The sequence below is a fragment of the Nyctibius grandis genome, chromosome 3, assembly GCF_013368605.1.
Source record: "Nyctibius grandis isolate bNycGra1 chromosome 3, bNycGra1.pri, whole genome shotgun sequence".
Taxonomy (NCBI): Eukaryota; Metazoa; Chordata; class Aves; order Nyctibiiformes; family Nyctibiidae; genus Nyctibius; species Nyctibius grandis.
In genome coordinates, this window is record NC_090660.1 from 28,383,808 (window position 1) to 28,401,838 (window position 18,031).

The window sequence follows — 18,031 nt, forward strand, 5'->3', positions numbered from 1 at the left end:
GTGGAATGACTTTGGCAAGCTCTCAAAGATGCATGAGACAGAGATCTTCATATTAGCTGTTTGTAAGTAACATTTGTGATCTTGGTAGTGTTCTGTGTGTGCTTAAATACATATGTATATAGTTCACATATATCGCATACATTATGTATATTGCACTTTTTCTTAGCAATTTCCAAAGGACACAATTAATGAAGAAGTGGTAGAACTTTTGAGCCCTTATTTTGAAATGGTGGACTACAACATTGACACAGCTAAGAGAGTATGTGGGAATGTTGCTGGCCTTTGCTCATGGACCAAAGCTATGGCTGTATTTTTTTCCATCAACAAAGAAGTATTACCTTTAAAGGTAAGTCTGTTTAACCAGTGGGAGGCACACAAACACGCTTTGCTCCTTCTCCTCCCCACCTGTGTGCACTTGAGGATTTAATCTGCTGGGAACATAAGCTGCCTTATTCCAAATGGTGCTTGCCTCAGTAGGAATTTATTATCTTGAAAATAGTAACTCTACAGTAAAATATATTTCAAATGTACTACCATTTGTAAGTTGTCAAAATTATGAAAGAGATTGTGCTATTTTGTGCCTCTGGGCCCCTTCTGAATAGGGTTGAAGAAGCTACCACCTAGTTTAATTCACTATTGCAATTGCTTTACCTTGATTAAGAATTAAGTAGGAAAAGACTTGAGATCTTGTTCTTTTAATGTTCAGGATCCCAATTCATAAGAAGACTGTACAGAGTCTCTGTTCCTCAGCATTATTTAAAGAAAAACAGGCCTAAGCAGTTGTTAAAAGGTAAAAATGAAAGTCAGGAAGAATATGATCAAGCACGATTTTAACATAGAATAACCTGTATTTATAATAAGAATGACTGAGAGGGAAGCAAGATTTGTAGTTAGAGGTAGTCTCTTTCGTTAGACAAAGCATATTGGTTGGAGAAACCAAATAGACTTATAGTGGCACCAGACTTTTTTGAAGGCCAGATCAGACTAACTTTTGGAGAATGGTCAGTATTCCCAGAAGTTTTTCTAATTATTTTTTTGAATTGATGTTAGACCAACTGCTTAATTGCAGCTACATGCAATAAGAAATTAGTTTGTTGTAAAGTTTAAATAAAAATTTTTAATGAATAAAGAAATCTCTACTGAGCAGTTTGATTTTGAATGCAGTACAGTAAAACTCTTTGCGATACATTATAGCAAATACTTTGAGATGTTTTATGTATGAATACACTTTTATATTTGTATGTTTCATAGGCTAATTTAGCAATCCAGGAGAATCGCCTAACCACTGCTATGCTGGATCTGCAGAAAGCTCAAGAAGAACTGTGTGCCAAGCAAGAAGAATTAGATATTGTGCAGGCGGAGTATGAAAAAGCAATGAGAGAAAAACAGGTGAGCTGCCCTTTACAGAAAAGAAACTATTTGAATGTTCAAGAGGCTTGCCACCCTTATGGTAAAGAAATCTCGATTTCACTATTATTCCTTGGAAAGGATGTTGATGGACAGAGGATAACAGATAGATATTATTTGGATACTGCCTCTTTGGATCCCACCTCTCTCCTTCTTTACTGATCCTCTCCCCCCATCCCTCCTCAAAAACTGTTTTATGTGGATTATTTGTTTAGCGTCTACTACTATAACATCGTTTCATTAATATATGTTATCTGTGTATAATGTATTTGAAATTCTGTGCAGAATTCCCCAGAGTTAATGGGTACTAGGCATTTCACATCATCTAATATGTATGCCAACATGAAAGCTAAGAGCAGAAATATTAAAAAAGTTGAATCACATTTATGACAGATGTTGATAGCTTGTCCTGATATATTTTTTCCATCCCGCTTTCCCTCCTCCTCTGCATGGTGATATGAGTGTTTGAGTATATACTTATGAGCTGTTGATTAACTACTGGTTTAATTAGATGTAGAGATTTTTCTGGCCTATCAGATACATGCCTGTAAATCATATTTCTTGGTGCATGGTTTTCTCTAGACTTTGCTTGAAGATGCTGAGCGTTGCCGTCATAAAATGCAAACTGCTTCAAGTCTTATAAGTGGTTTAGCAGGTGAAAAAGAGAGGTGGACAGAGCAGAGTAAAGAATTTGCCATGCAAACCAAGAGGCTAGTGGGTAAGCTTTCATCCATACCTTTGAACTTGGAAGTTATTCACTTGAGTTGTAATGGGTAATGAAACTGAAAACATTTGAAATTTCAAACTTTTCCTTTGTAGCTTAGCTTCCCTGTTACTAAAATGAGGGTAATTGTTATTAATTCTCTTGCTAAAGCACTACTAGGTAAAAAATACAATATGAAATTAAAGTTCATATTAAAAAAAATACAGTAACTGTGTATGCTGTGCATGGGCTTTTATTTGATGTGTATAACATGCAGTGCATACTTGGGACACTGATGTTTTACCTTGACTGATGTTTGTAGGCAGCAGTCCAAAGAGAGTGATATGTTAGCAAGTGCCAATAAAATGTCTATAACTGAGAGTACATATGAAGCAGAGGAAAACTGATATTCAGGCACTGACATTTATATGTAGAAATCAATACTTTTAAACACAGTTACTGATGCTCATAAAACTTTTGTTTCTTAGAAGTTAATTTTTATTTTGTAAATATGCACTTGGAAACTAAAGTACTGTTTAATAAAGAATTAATTGATTAGTTACATCAAGTAAATGAAATTTATCTTGTCCTTTGCTGTGGTCTGAAGTTTCTTCTCTGACTTTTGCCTTGAAATGTAAAAGGTAGATATTGTTGTATAGGTTGTATTACAGTAGATAGGTTGTGTTTTATTTTCTGGTATAGTATATATATATGTATTATTAACTTACTAAAAATAGAGGATACCTTCCCCACACACTCTTCATGGGTTTTTTTATAGATAACTTGAAAAAGTCTAAAAACTATTAGTACTCAGTATAAAAGTACAGTATCTTCTTCAGTCTGGAATCCTGCAATATTACTTCAGAGGTACAAAAAACCCCAAAACTATGGTGTCATGAAACTTAGGGCGGCAATTTTGAAGCTGATCAGAAGATTAAAACTTTGTCACACTTAATATAACTGTAATGATGTCTGTTACAATTTTTTATTATTAGTAGTAACATCGAAACAACCAACAAGCAGATCAGGCTGCTAAAGTGTTCCAAATAGATTTGGACTGGGAACATAAAGGTGAACTATTTTTAGCTCGGTGGGCTCATGACACTTCAGGTCATCAAGGGAGAGATGCAACATACAGATGGGCTCGTGACCAAGGGACGATCCTGCACAGTTATGGCATGCTGCTGCCCTGTGAAGTAGACCAGTTCCATGGAACAGAATATGTATGTTGTCCTCAGACAAAGGTTGTGGATGAGGCTCTGTCCAAAGAGGAAGAAGATGAAGATGAGGATGAAGACTATGACCTTTATAAAAGTGAGTTCCCCACAGAGGCAGGTGTAGAAGACTTCACAGGAACAGCTGTGGAGGAAGATGAGGATGAAGAAGATGAAGGCAAAGAGAAGGAGGAGGAGGATGTGGTAGAAGATCGCGATGACTATTATGATAGCTACAATGTTGACGATTACAATGAAGAGACCCCCACAGAGCCTAGCAATGACAAGGCTGTTTCTGAAAAAGAGATACTGGCAGCATATGAAGGAGTTAGAGCTGCCTCAGAGGTAATTGGTACTGAGGCACAGCTTCTCCTTAATTGATTTGTTCTTAATTAGTACTCCTAAGTAAAGGTTCTTTTCTCCCTACCAAAAAATTGTTTAAGCCTGTTCTCATGATTGTGCAATGAAATGATGGAATTGGAAGTTTGAGTATGTCCTGTTTGTGCAGAATCTGGTGTTTGGAATAGTGTTATGTGTGTGTATGTTGGATTGACCTTGGCTGGCTGCCAGATGCCAATCTCTTGATTCCTACAGTTGTATTGTAAGGATAAAGTAAACATGGCATCTACTGAAATGTAGCATTGTCTCGCTATGTAATGAACCTTGAGAAAAAGGCTCATTTGTGGTCTTTATGGGCCAAAGCGTGTTCTTTAGTTACCAGCCAAAACATGTAACAACTAGAAAATGAATCAGCTCATTCATGAATAGAATTGGCGAAGTTGTAATGTTTTCTTTTTTCCTCCTTCTCTTTAAGGTGATGTACTCTTGGCTACAGCTTTTCTGTCCTATTCTGGTCCTTTTAACCAAGAGTTCCGCAATCTGCTATTAAATGACTGGCAAAAGGAAATGAAAAGCCGGAAAATCCCCTTTGGTAACAACTTGAACCTCATAGAAATGTTGACTGATGCTCCAGCTATCAGTGAATGGAACCTGCAAGGATTACCAAATGATGACTTATCCATACAGAATGGAATCATTGTCACTAAAGCATCTCGTTATCCTTTATTAATCGATCCACAGGCACAGGGTAAAATTTGGATTAAAAATAAGGAAGGCAGAAATGAACTTCAGGTAATAGGAATGCTGATGCTTTCATAACCCCTAGAAATTCTTAGCTCACAAAACATTACAGTTTGGTAATTCTAATAGTACTTAGCAAATGCCTTTTATATAAAATGCCTAGTCTGGATATAAAGGACATCTCAGATATATTTTGGTAGATTTTGGTAGATTTGAGCTTTGGCTAGATATGAAAATGTACATTTGAAGCTTATTAGTACCAGTGACTTGATTTGTGTAATAAATTCATTTTAATGAAACGTAAACTGTTGGAAAATAGGCTGGATGGGTAATACCTGATATGGGCTGAAGCATGTTTGCAGAATACTATAAGCGTTAGAAAAAAAAGGCAAATAAGTGTTTAAGACAAGTTCAGATAAATGTTTCAAAATGAAGATGCACAGCATGATATCTGTATCATCTTTTAATAAGAACTTATTGATAATTTGTGTTGTCTTAGCATGAATGTCAGGTGCTAAATGTTCTCCAAATGTTCAGGGAAGACAGTATTGCAACAACATACTGTCTGAGGCAAGACACACCAATTCAATGCAAACGGGAAAATATGAGAAAGAGAGTCCTTGTTTGCTACAATTATAATTACACCCATAAGCCAGCTTTTTAAAAAGATAAAGGGGAGTTTGAAGGATGATAATAGAGTGGCTCTGAGAGTATTACTAGGAAGCTACTTTCATTCATGTTGATTGTTATCTCAGTGCGGAACCCTTTAATGGTTGCGTAGATAGTTATGTTAAAAAATGATTATTAGACTTTAACTATGGAGTTATAAACAAAGATGAATGTCCTTTATGTACATGTTGAAAATTAATCACAATTGTACTGAGGACTACTTTTTAAAGCAAAGACTATTTAATGGCTTGTTTAATATAAACCTCTAATTTTCAAGGGGAGGAAAAAAAAAAGAGCCCTAATCTTGGAACTGACCTTGCTGCAGTTTGACTTGGGGATGTTATCCAACATAAAATTGAAGGTGATAAAAGATGCCTGTGAATTTCTGGTCTAGTTGCACTCATAGTATATGGAAACGTTAAGTGCTCAGTGTTGCTTTGCTTCTACTTTTGTAATTAAAAAACAGAAGTTTACATTCAATGAGATCTGACAATATGGTACACTGATGCTATCTTTTCTTGTGGTCACGATCTTTGCCTTAATCCTAGTCTAACCGTAGGATCATTGTTTTTGTCAGTAATTTAAATAAAATGAAATTATTTATAAATATAAAACAAATAAAAGCTTGGTTACTGGACTTAATATGTAGGTCCGTGATTGTATTTTTAGATCACTTCTTTGAATCACAAGTATTTTAGAAATCACTTAGAAGACAGCCTTTCTTTAGGAAGACCTCTTTTGATAGAAGATGTTGGAGAAGAGCTTGACCCAGCACTTGATAATGTTTTGGAAAGAAACTTCATTAAAACAGGTTCAGCCAACAAGGTAAAAATAAAACAAATGAGCAAACAAGTGGAAACAGCTCCCTGCCCTGCCCCTTACCCTCAATAAAATAACTCCTAAGAAGTATATGCCTACAAAAGATTAAACTCATATTTAAATTTGATGGATGCTAATACCAAAAAAAAGTAGAGTTTAAGTTTAAGATCACAAATAGATAATATATTTAACCTATTTGCTTATGACAATTTTTAAAAATAGAAATAATCTGTGAATGAGTCATTTAAAGTATTCCATAGATATTCTCAACAAATTCTTTGCATCAGACATATAATCTAAAGCTGGATTTTTATGCCTTTGAACAGAAAAATGTAAGCTCTGTTTCTGCGTGCTGTATCTGAAAGAATGTGTACTCGTTCTTGATATCTCAAGACTTCTCTTTAATACTTTTCTTAAGGTGAAGGTTGGTGATAAGGAAATAGATGTTATGAATGGCTTCAGACTTTACATTACTACGAAACTGCCAAATCCAGGTTACTCTCCTGAAATTAGTGCTCGAACCTCCATCATTGACTTTACAGTGACCATGAAAGGTCTTGAAAATCAACTCTTAGGCAGGGTCATTCTCAAAGAGAAACAGGTAAAAGAATTGTATCTTTTTCCTGCCTGTATATCTTACATTAACCTGTAGAAGGTTTTACTTTCATTTTAATTTATTACTCTTCATTCCCATATTGCAGGGTAACTTTCTGGCTCTCTCTATTATGATTATTCTCAATATAATGTATTTATGATGGTTTAAAAGCTGGCACAGAAGAAATTGACTCATTCAAGTAGAAGTTTCTATTTGCCTTTATTGTCACAACTTATTTTTCCTGCCTCAATGAGTTATGACCTCATGAGAATGGCCTGTGAAAAGGAAAAGGGGCTGGAATAAAACCTCATGTTCTTCTGTCTACACACTGTGGAGCTCATGACAACATAACCTGGTGCAAAGGACTTAGTTACTTCCTTGCTCCAAGGGGAAACAGGCTAACTACCTATTTTGACATTGCAGATGTATTAGTTGAGGAAGTCCAAGTTCAGGATGACAATCCAAATAAACATGTCACCAGCAGTTCTGGAGGAACGCTGATTGGCATCTTTTGAACTATTAGACACCTAATCCCTGTAACTATAAGGTCAGGCAATGTTGAAGTCAAATGAGACACTATGGATTGCATCTATGACTGTGTATTTACTAAGGTTTTGGCAATAATTCCAGTTCCTCTTCACTAGAGAGGAATGTGTTTGTTCCCTTATTGTGGTATCTGTTGAGGTCCTCCCATCCTCTCCACCACTTCCCCCCAATGTAAGACATTCCGCCTTAATGGCCTCGGTCATCTTGTTAATGTCAAGTAGTTGCATTTCATTCCTGATCAGTTTGTGGAACTCATGAGAGAAATCATGCTCATTCTGTGAAAACTTATATTTTGTCAGACAGTTTCACTGCACCATCAGCTTCGCTTCAACCACTGTCATCTTGTCAACACACTATGTAATGGGATTATCACTGTCTGTCCGAAACACACTGTGATGTGTATATTCACAAAGCCTTATGCCAAACTTCACTTCTGGGCTCTGCAATATATTACATTCCTCAAGATGACAGTAATTTTATAGCAAATTCCTCCAGTCATCGGAGTTGCTGTATTCCTGCTTGGAGGACACAGAAAAGATAGGAGCTTAATTTTTCCCAGAGGTGTAAAGCAATGGGCTGAGAAGTAATGGAGCCAAGTTGGAACATGGGAAATTCTGATTAGATATTAGGAAAAAAAAATAATTACATTGAGAGTGGTCAAAACCAGGAACAGACTACCCAGGGATGTTGTGGAATCTCCATTCTTGCCGGGGTTCAAGACTCAACTGGACATGGCCCTGAGCAACTGATGTATTTAGACCTGCTCTGAGCAGGGGGTTGGACTAGTTAATTTCTGGAGGTCCCTTCCAAACTGACATTATTCTACTATTCCATGATATCTTTGCCACTAACTGGGAATGTCTAATGGGTGGACATTCTATGCTCTCTGGACCAGCTTCTCAGAGTGGTGTACTCACTGCTGCTTTGTTTGTGACCATCTGGGGATAGTTCTTCCAGATAAATGACAAGTGGACCACATGACAGGCAGGGGGATTTTCATAGAATATACTTACCACTTTATCATTTTGCTTGGCCTCTATTTTTGCATCCTGTGGTTCAAAATTTCCTGAAGAGACAATTCAGACATATCCCACTGTCCAAAACCTTTTTTTTTTTCCTATGATATATAATTACGCACCTTTAGGAATTTGGGGATTTCCCTCTTAAGTGTCTGGATTCTTGCTGCCTTCTTGTAGAACTTTGGTAGGGAGGTGGTGGGATTATTTGACCATGAGACAGTTTGCCAATTGATTTGAGCAGTATGACTGCTTGGTGATATCCAGTGCTAGAATGCATGTGTTGAACTTCTGCCCCAAAAGGAGAAGAGGTTATTTATCTGAAGTTAGTGTTCTTTAAGGTTTGTATGTACATTTATATCCTTCTTACCGTTCCACTGTCTCTAATATGGTTCTGCGCTTAGAATGAATGAGATTGAGACATGCAGCGAGGAAAAGGAGGGTTTAGAGCAGATAATTTAAAGATTCTGCAAAGTCTGACTTTCCATTCCTATGTTGTCTGGTATGCCCATTGGTAGAATCTGTGTGGCATATATCTCAAAGAAGTGATTGATTACTGGTAATAATACTGGTACTGATTTCTTCTTTTCCACCAGAATGTTAAATCAATTTGCAGGATGTGAGCTAAGCATAAGAAAGTCAAAGGGTAGCTGTTATATCTGTATAAATTTAATTCTACTATATTTCTTGGAATAGTTGGATTTGAGAGACTTGATATATGTCTGAATGTATAACTTATACTGTTTTAATGATATGTTTTGATAGATTGGCTGTTATGTAATTTGACAAAAAACTTGCTTATTTAGTGTCACAGAATCACAGAATCACAGAATGTTAGGGATTGGAAGGGACCTCGAAAGATCATCTAGTCCAATCCCCCTGCCGGAGCAGGATTACCTAGACCATATCACACAGGAACGCGTCCAGGCGGGTTTTGAATGTCTCCAGAGAAGGAGACTCCACAACCTCTCTGGACAGCCTGTTCCAGTGTTCGGTCACCCTCACCGTAAAGAAGTTTTTCCTCATATTTATGCGGAACCTCCTGTGTTCCAGCTTGCACCCATTGCCCCTTGTCCTGTCAAGGGATGTCACTGAGAAGAGCCTGGCTCCATCCTCATGACACTTGCCCTTTACATATTTATAAACATTAATGATGTCACCCCTCAGTCTCCTCTTCTCTAAGCTAAAGAGACCCAGCTCCCTCAGCCTCTCCTCATAAGGGAGATGTTCCACCCCCTTAGTCATCTTCGTGGCTCTGCGCTGGACTCTCTCTAGCAGTTCCCTGTCCTTCTTGAACTGAGGGGCCCAGAACTGGACACAATATTCCAGATGCGGCCTCACCAGGGCAGAGTAGAGGGGGAGGAGAACCTCTCTCGACCTGCTAACCACACCCCTTCTAATACAGCCCAGGATGCCATTGGCCTTCTTGGCCACAAGGGCACACTGCTGGCTCATGGTCATCCTGCTGTCCACTAGGACCCCCAGGTCCCTTTCCCCTACGCTGGTCTCCAACAGCTCTGTCCCCAACTTGTATGAGTACATGGGGTTGTTCTTGCCCAGATGCAGGACTCTACACTTGCCCTTGTTATATTTCATTAAATTTCTCCCTGCCCAACTCTCCAGCCTGTCCAGGTCTCTCTGAATGGCTGCGCAGCCTTCCGGCGCATCAGCCACTCCTCCCAGTTTGGTGTCATCAGCGAACTTGCTGACAGTGCACTCTATTCCCTCATCCAAGTCATTAATGAATATATTGAATAGTACTGGTCCCAGTACTGACCCTTGAGGGACTCCGCTAGACACAGGCCTCCAACTGGACTCTGTCCCATTGACCACCGCTCTCTGGCTTCTTTCGTTCAGCCAGTTCACAATCCACCTCACTACCCGATCATCCAGACCACACTTCCACAGTGTAGCTGCAAGGATGCTGTGGGAGACTGTGTCAAACGCTTTACTGAAATCAAGATAGACCACATCCACAGCTTTACCATCATCTATCCACTGGGTTATGTCCTCATAAAAGGCTATCAAGTTGGTTAAGCATGACTTCCCCTTGGTGAAGCCATGCTGAGTGCCCCTAAGGATCCCCCTATCCTTGATGTGTCTAGAGACAGCACCAAGGACAAGTTGTTCCATCACCTTTCTGGGGATGGAGGTGAGGCTGACCGGTCTATAGTTACCCGGGTCCTCTTTCTTGCCCTTTTTGAAGACTGGAGTGACGTTTGGTTTCCTCCAGTCCTCAGGCACCTCTCCCATTCCCCATGACTTAGCAAAGATGATGGAGAGTGGCCTAGCAATGACTTCCGCCAGCTCCCTCAGCACCCGCGGGTGCATCCCATCAGGGCCCATGGATTTATGGACGTCCAGGTTGCTTAATTGGTCCCTGACCCAGCCCTCATCAACCAAGACAGATTCCTCCTCTATCCTGACTTCTTCTGGGGCCTCAGGGGTCCAGGGCTCCTCAGGACAGCCTCCAGCAGTATAGACAGAGGCAAAGGCGGCATTCAGTAACTCCGCCTTCTTTTTATCCTCTGTCTCCAGGACCCCCGCCTCATTCATCAGTGGGCCTACATTGCCTCTAGTGTTGGCTTTACCTGCAATGTATTTGAAGAAGCCCTTTCTGTTGTCCTTGACCTCTCTTAGATATGTCAGATTAGTAGGGGAGTTGTAATATACAAGAACTATTTATGGCTTTTTGAATTTTCACAGTCATATTTCAAGATTTGTGGTGGAAAAAGGCTCAAGTTTTGTAAGGAACAGCTGATGCAAATTCTTGCACCTGTGAATCGTTTTGTGACAGAATGATATAAGCTATGTGGCAGCTTTTATATTTTATGAATATTAGCAAGATCTAACATTCTTTGGTAGAGCTTGTAAAATGATGTCGGCTTGTGAAAGCAATACATAACACTGGATTTGAAATAGCCTCTTTGGTGCAAGTTCCTTGAATTTATGAATATGGTAACTTGGCTTACTTTTTTGGCATCCTTGATGTTATGACTGACAATTTTTGAAGACATACAGAAAACTTTCAACTGTGTACTTTTCCTGATCTGCAAAAAGTATTTTAAGAACTTAATAGATGGATTTTTCACTAAAGTTTTCATCTAAGGTGTCACGGTTTAAAGCTGGGCCAGCTATTAACCAGGTGGCAGATGCTCTCTGTTAACCCTCTCCCCCCCCCCGCCAAGGGAAAGGGAAAGGGAAAAGGGAGAGAGACTTATGGGTTGGAAAGTTAAAACAGTTTTAATAAACTATAATAATGAAAAAGAATATAATAACAATAATAATAGAAATAACCAAATATATACAAATATGTACAAAACCAAGATCAAGAGCTTGGAAATCCTCCTCAGGCAGAATTGCTCCCCCCAGTACAGGCAGAGGGGAAAAGGCAGTAGCTCCCCCCAGCACGGGCAGAGGGCAAAATGCAAAAGCTCTCCTGCCATCACACCTGCAGGCTTTTAACTGGAGATTTGGCAAAGCTGGTACCAATCAGTGGGAGACAGGAGGGCCCCTCCCTCCTGGGCCCCACCTCCAGGAGGCAGTGGGTTAGTGATAAACAGGAAAGTGAGAATGACATGTATGGGATGGAATACCTCGTTGGTCAATCCTGGGTCACCTGCCCCGTCCACTCCTCCCTGCAGGTACAACCCCCTTCAGCTCTTTACATGTAAGCAGTGACCTTGGGTTCTCTAAGACTATTTGGCCTGGTTTGAGCCAAACCAGGACATTCCACCCCTTATTCCATACCATTCATGTCATACTCAGATCACCAGTACCTTTTCATTTTCAAATATATATATACATATCACTAGTCTATGATTCATCTTTATGCGAAAAGTCCATCAAGTTCATTTGGTTCAGGATTGTGGGTTTCCATCTGGTTAGCAGTCTCTCAGCAGTCTTTCTGGCTAGCAGTCTCTCTTTTGTCATGGTTCGTGCCCACGGGTTGCAGGTTAAAGATGTCAGACTCGAGGAGGTTACTGGACGCCACTTGATGAAGCTAGCTCCGGTCTCATCACCACTGTCTTAACCTAAAAGACACTTATGCAGTAACAACATACAGTTCAGAATTAAGTAGTCTCACCCAGAATCAGATCACCTTCAGGGACACATCGGACTTCACCATCTTGCAACATCACCCACCAAGTACATCCAGGTCCCTGAGCAAAAGCAATCCCACGAATGGGTTTACCTTTGCCCTTTACAGGAAGAATCCAGACAGTTTTTCCCAATAGATTCCTTTCATGCACCACCGGGACTTTATCTCCTTCTACTGTATGTAGAAGGTCTGACTGAGCAGGGCCAGCTCGATTGATAGATCCCCTGGTGTTAACTAACCAGGTAGCTTGTGCCAGATGTTTATCCCAGTTTTTAAAGGTTCCACCCCCCATTGCTTTCAGGGTAGTTTTTAACAGCCCATTATACCGTTCAATTTTCCCAGAGGCTGGTGCATGATAGGGGATGTGATATACCCATTCAATGCCATGCTCTTTGGCCCAGTTGTCTGTGAGACTGTTTTTGAAATGAGTCCCATTGTCCGACTCATTTCTCTCTGGCGTGCCATGTCGCCACAAGATTTGCTTTTCGAGGCCCAGAATAGTGTTCCGGGCAGTGGCATGGGGCACAGAGTATGTTTCCAACCATCCGGTGGTCGCCTCCACCATGGTAAGCACATAATGTTTACCCTGGCGGGTTTGAGGGAGTGTGATATAGTCAATTTGCCAGGCCTCCCCATATTTATATTTCAACCACCGTCCCCCATACCACAAAGGTTTTAACCGTTTGGCTTGCTTAATTGCGGCGCATGTTTCACAATCATGGATAACCTGTGCAATAGAGTCCATGGTTAAGTCCACCCCTCGGTCACGAGCCCATCTGTATGTTGCATCTCTCCCTTGATGACCTGAAGTGTCATGAGCCCACCGAGCTAAAAATAGTTCACCTTTGTGTTCCCAGTCCAAATCTATTTGGAACACTTTAGCAGCTTGATCCGCTTGTTGGTTGTTTCGATGTTCCTCAGTTGCCCGACTTTTAGGTACGTGAGCATCTACATGACGTGCCTTCACGACTAGTTTCTCTAGCCGAGCAGCAATATCTTGCCACAATTTAGCAGCCCAAATAGGTTTCCCTTTGCGCTGCCAGTTGCTTTGCTTCCACTGCTTTAACCACCCCCACAAGGCATTTGCCACCATCCATGAGTCAGTATAAAGATACAGCCTTGGCCACTTTTCTCGTTTAGCAATGTCTAAAGCCAGCTGGATGGCTTTTACTTCTGCAAATTGACTTGATTCACCTTGTCCTTCTGTGGCTTCTGTGACTCGTCGTATAGGACTCCATACAGCAGCTTTCCACTTCCGATGCTTTCCTACAAGACGGCAGGATCCATCGGTGAACAGGGCATACTGCTTCTCATCCTCTGGTAGTTCATTATATGGTGGGGCTTCTTCAGCACGTGTCACCTCCTTTTCTGGTGGCATTCCGAAGTCTTTGCCTTCTGGCCAGTCCATGATCACTTCTAAGATTCCTGGGCGATTAGGGTTTCCTATTCGAGCCCTCTGCGTAATTAATGCAATCCATTTACTCCACGTCGCATCAGTTGCATGATGGGTAGTGGGAACCTTACCCTTGAACATCCAGCCTAGTACTGGTAATCGAGGTGCTAGGAGAAGTTGTGCTTCAGTACCAATTACCTCTGAAGCAGCTCTAACTCCTTCATACGCTGCCAGTATCTCTTTTTCAGTTGGAGTGTAATTGGCCTCGGAGCCCTTGTATCCTCGACTCCAAAATCCTAGGGGTCGACCTCGAGTCTCCCCTGGCACTTTCTGCCAGAGGCTCCAGGTAGGACCATTGTCCCCAGCTGAGGTGTAGAGCACATTTTTAACATCTTGTCCTGTACGGACTGGTCCAAGGGCTACTGCATGCACAATCTCTTGTTTAATCTGTTCAAAAGCCTGTCGTTGTTCAGGGCCCCACTGAAAATCATTCTTCTTTCTGGTCACTTGATAAAGAGGGCGTACAATCTGGCTGTAATCTGGAATATGCATTCTCCAGAAACCCACAACGCCTAAGAAGGCTTGTGTTTCCTTTTTGTTAGTTGGTGGGGACATAGCTGTTATTTTGTTGATCACCTCTATCGGGATCTGGCGACGCCCATCTTGCCATTTAATCCCTAAAAACTGGATCTCCCGGGCAGGTCCCTTGACCTTGCCCCTTTTTATGGCAAAACCAGCTTTCAGAAGAATTTGGATTATTTTCTCCCCTTTGTCAAAAACTTCTGCTGATGTATCACCCCACACAATGATGTCATCAATGTATTGCAAATGTTCTGGAGCTCCACCCTTTTCTAGTGCAGTCTGGATCAGTCCATGGCAAATAGTAGGACTGTGTTTCCACCCCTGGGGCAGTCGATTCCAGGTGTACTGGATACCTCTCCAGGTAAAAGCAAACTGTGGCCTGCACTTTGGTGCCAAAGGAATAGAGAAAAATGCATTAGCAATGTCTATGGTGGCGTACCACTTGGCTGCCTTTGACTCCAGTTCGTATTGAAGTTCTAGCATGTCTGGCACAGCAGCACTCAGCGGTGGCGTAACTTCATTTAGGCCACGATAGTCCACAGTTAATCTCCATTCTCCATCAGACTTTCGCACTGGCCATATAGGACTATTAAAGGGTGAGCGAGTCTTGGTAATCACTCCTTGATTTTCTAATTGTCTAATCAGTTTATGAATGGGGATCAGGGAGTCTCGATTGGTGCGATATTGTCGTCGGTGCACCGTGGTAGTAGCAATTGGCACCTGTTGTTCTTCAACCTTCAGCAACCCCACAACAGAAGGATCTTCTGAGAGGCCAGGCAAGGTAGACAGCTGTTTAATGTCCTCAGTCTCTACAGCTGCTATACCAAAGGCCCATCTGTACCCTTTTGGGTCCTTAAAATACCCTCTCTTGAGGTAGTCTATGCCAAGGATGCACGGAGCATCTGGGCCAGTCACAATGGGGTGCTTTTTCCATTCATTTTTAGTTAGGCTCACTTCGGCCTCCAATACAGATAACACTTGAGATCCTCCTGTTACTCCTGAAATGCTGATAGATTCTGCCCCTTTATGATCCGATGGCATTAGGGTGCACTGTGCACCAGTGTCTACCAGGGCTCGATACCTTTGTGGTTTTAATGTGCCAGGCCATCGAATCCACACAGTCCAATAAATCCGGTTGTCCCTCTCCTCCACCTGGCTGGAGGCAGGGCCCCCCTAATTAAGAAATGGATTCATGCTGCTCACAGGGACTGGACCTTCATTTCTCCTATTCACACTTGGGAAAAAGTGATTTGAGGCCCATCTCCCCTGACTGGGGTCCTGCTCACTGGTAACTGGAGCAGCCATCCTCCTAGAAAAATTCTCTCTGGTATTTCTTTTAGCTTGCAACTCACGTACTCGTGCCTGTAGGGTACTGGTAGGTTGTCCATGCCATCTGCTCATGTCCTCCCCATAACCACGCAGGGCAAACCACAGGATACCTCGTGATGTGTTCTGTTTCCTTTGAGCTGGTCCTGTAGGAGAGCGTTTTCTCCTAACGGCTGCAACGCGCGCCTGTGTAGGTAGAGAGTCAAGTTTATTCTCGATCATGGACAGTTTGTCTGACAGTTGTTTAAATGAGTCCTTGTTCTCCTTAGTCAGTTTTTCCACAGCCGAGATGCGTGCCTGCAGTGGGGAAGAAATACTATCTTCATACTGTCGCATACAGTTAGCCATTTCGCCCACACTAGATCGTGCCATAGCATCTTCTCCCCATACTAATATTGACAATGTATGGGTATATGTCGGTGGAGCATTCTTCACAACCTTCCGGAACATGGATCGGTTGCATTCCACTTCATCAGGATCTACAGGATCTACAATGTCCCGTGGGTGTCTATAAATGATCTCTTGCACAGCCAGTTCTCTAAGGTAGTTAATACCTTTTTCTATAGTGGTCCATTTGCTTAGGTGGCTCATAACATCATCTTTATAGGGATACCTGCTCTTTACAGCTGACAAGAGTCGCCTCCAGAGACTGACAGTGTTTGACTTTCTTGCGAGCGCTTTATCAATACCACCATCTCTGGACAGGGATCCCAACTGTCTGGCTTCTCTGCCATCCAATTGCATGCTGTCTGCCCCATTATCCCAGCATCGGAGCAACCAGGTAATAATAGGTTCACTGTCATAACGGCTGAAGTCTTTCCTTATATTTCTCAGGTCCTTCAGGGATAAGGAGTGGTAGGTTATCTCTACGTCCGAGTCCTCTTGTGATAGTTCTGCTTTAGAAGGGCCTTTCTTCTGTGATGGGTCTGCTTTAAAAGGACAATCAAGGGAACCCCCATCTGTGTCGGGCCCTAACTCTGCCTGAGAAGGGCCCTCACCTGGGTCATATGATGGCTCTGTCTTAGAAGGCTCTGAGTCATCATCCTTCTCTTCACGAGCTGATTTCTTTTGGTATTTCTTCCTGGTTACAGGAGCAATTGGTACAGATTCGATAGATGCTGGGGTCTGAGTAGATGCAGTGGCTGTCGTGGGAGTGCTGAGAGTCTGAGTAGCTGCAGTGGCCATCTTGGGGGGTGTAGCAGCTGTGGTACAGGCTGCCAAGGTTTCAGTGGGTTGAGTGGCTGTAGCAGCCGTACACACTGTAGGATCTGAGGTGGCTGCATAACACCTACAACTGTCCCTGCACCGATATTTAATCTTATCCCACATCAGAAACACATTCAGGACAACCAAAAATAAAAACATGCCACCTAGACAGCACCATCCTAATTTCGCAAAATCTAGTGGAATCAGCTTGGCAGAAAAGGAGAAGGTACTATTTCCCAAAGTAAAACTGGAAGTGTAATCATTAACAGAATCAGCTAAAGGGCGCCTGGAGCGTGCAGATGAAGTTGCTGCTACTGATTCGCGATTAAAGCTGCCCATCATTGTGTCATAGAGATAAGAGATCGGAATATTAACTGCCCAGTTTATCACAGCATAAATCAGTATCAAACCCCATACCAAAACAATACATTTCGACCAGCGCCCACTGCTAAACTGCATGTAAACATTCATAAGAAGCAAGCAATAACACAGTGCCCACGGCAGGTAAGGCATCATTGCAATACTCAATTGTGAAAGAAACTCCATAAAAAGATGAGATAATACAGCATTCAAAAATGACATCACCATCTTCACTATCTGTTTTAACTTTCCAACCCCTCGTAAATCTCAAGGGAAGAAATCTGATATTCTCTCAGCTGAGCTCTCCGGGTCTCCTCCCACCAGAGCCAGGATTCAACTTATCAGAGCAACCTGTTGGAGCTTCTCTCGAGCCCCACGTTAGGCGCCAATAAATCTGTCACGGTTTAAAGCTGGGCCAGCTATTAACCAGGTGGCAGATGCTCTCTGTTAACCCTCTCCCCCCCCCCGCCAAGGGAAAGGGAAAGGGAAAAGGGAGAGAGACTTATGGGTTGGAAAGTTAAAACAGTTTTAATAAACTATAATAATGAAAAAGAATATAATAACAATAATAATAGAAATAACCAAATATATACAAATATGTACAAAACCAAGATCAAGAGCTTGGAAATCCTCCTCAGGCAGAATTGCTCCCCCCAGTACAGGCAGAGGGGAAAAGGCAGTAGCTCCCCCCAGCACGGGCAGAGGGCAAAATGCAAAAGCTCTCCTGCCATCACACCTGCAGGCTTTTAACTGGAGATTTGGCAAAGCTGGTACCAATCAGTGGGAGACAGGAGGGCCCCTCCCTCCTGGGCCCCACCTCCAGGAGGCAGTGGGTTAGTGATAAACAGGAAAGTGAGAATGACATGTATGGGATGGAATACCTCGTTGGTCAATCCTGGGTCACCTGCCCCGTCCACTCCTCCCTGCAGGTACAACCCCCTTCAGCTCTTTACATGTAAGCAGTGACCTTGGGTTCTCTAAGACTATTTGGCCTGGTTTGAGCCAAACCAGGA

The 18,031-nt window shown here is 41.9% G+C and overlaps 1 protein-coding gene across 1 annotated transcript in view; it reads left to right on the plus strand.

Annotated features, from left to right (window-relative positions):
* DNAH5 (dynein axonemal heavy chain 5) overlaps positions 1-18,031 on the plus strand; it is a 136,622-nt gene that overhangs the window by 97,829 nt on the left and 20,762 nt on the right. The window contains 6 exon segments of the mRNA XM_068396901.1: positions 167-346; positions 1,252-1,389; positions 1,990-2,125; positions 4,139-4,455; positions 5,743-5,898; positions 6,311-6,493. Coding sequence (XP_068253002.1) covers positions 167-346; positions 1,252-1,389; positions 1,990-2,125; positions 4,139-4,455; positions 5,743-5,898; positions 6,311-6,493 — 1,110 coding nt within the window.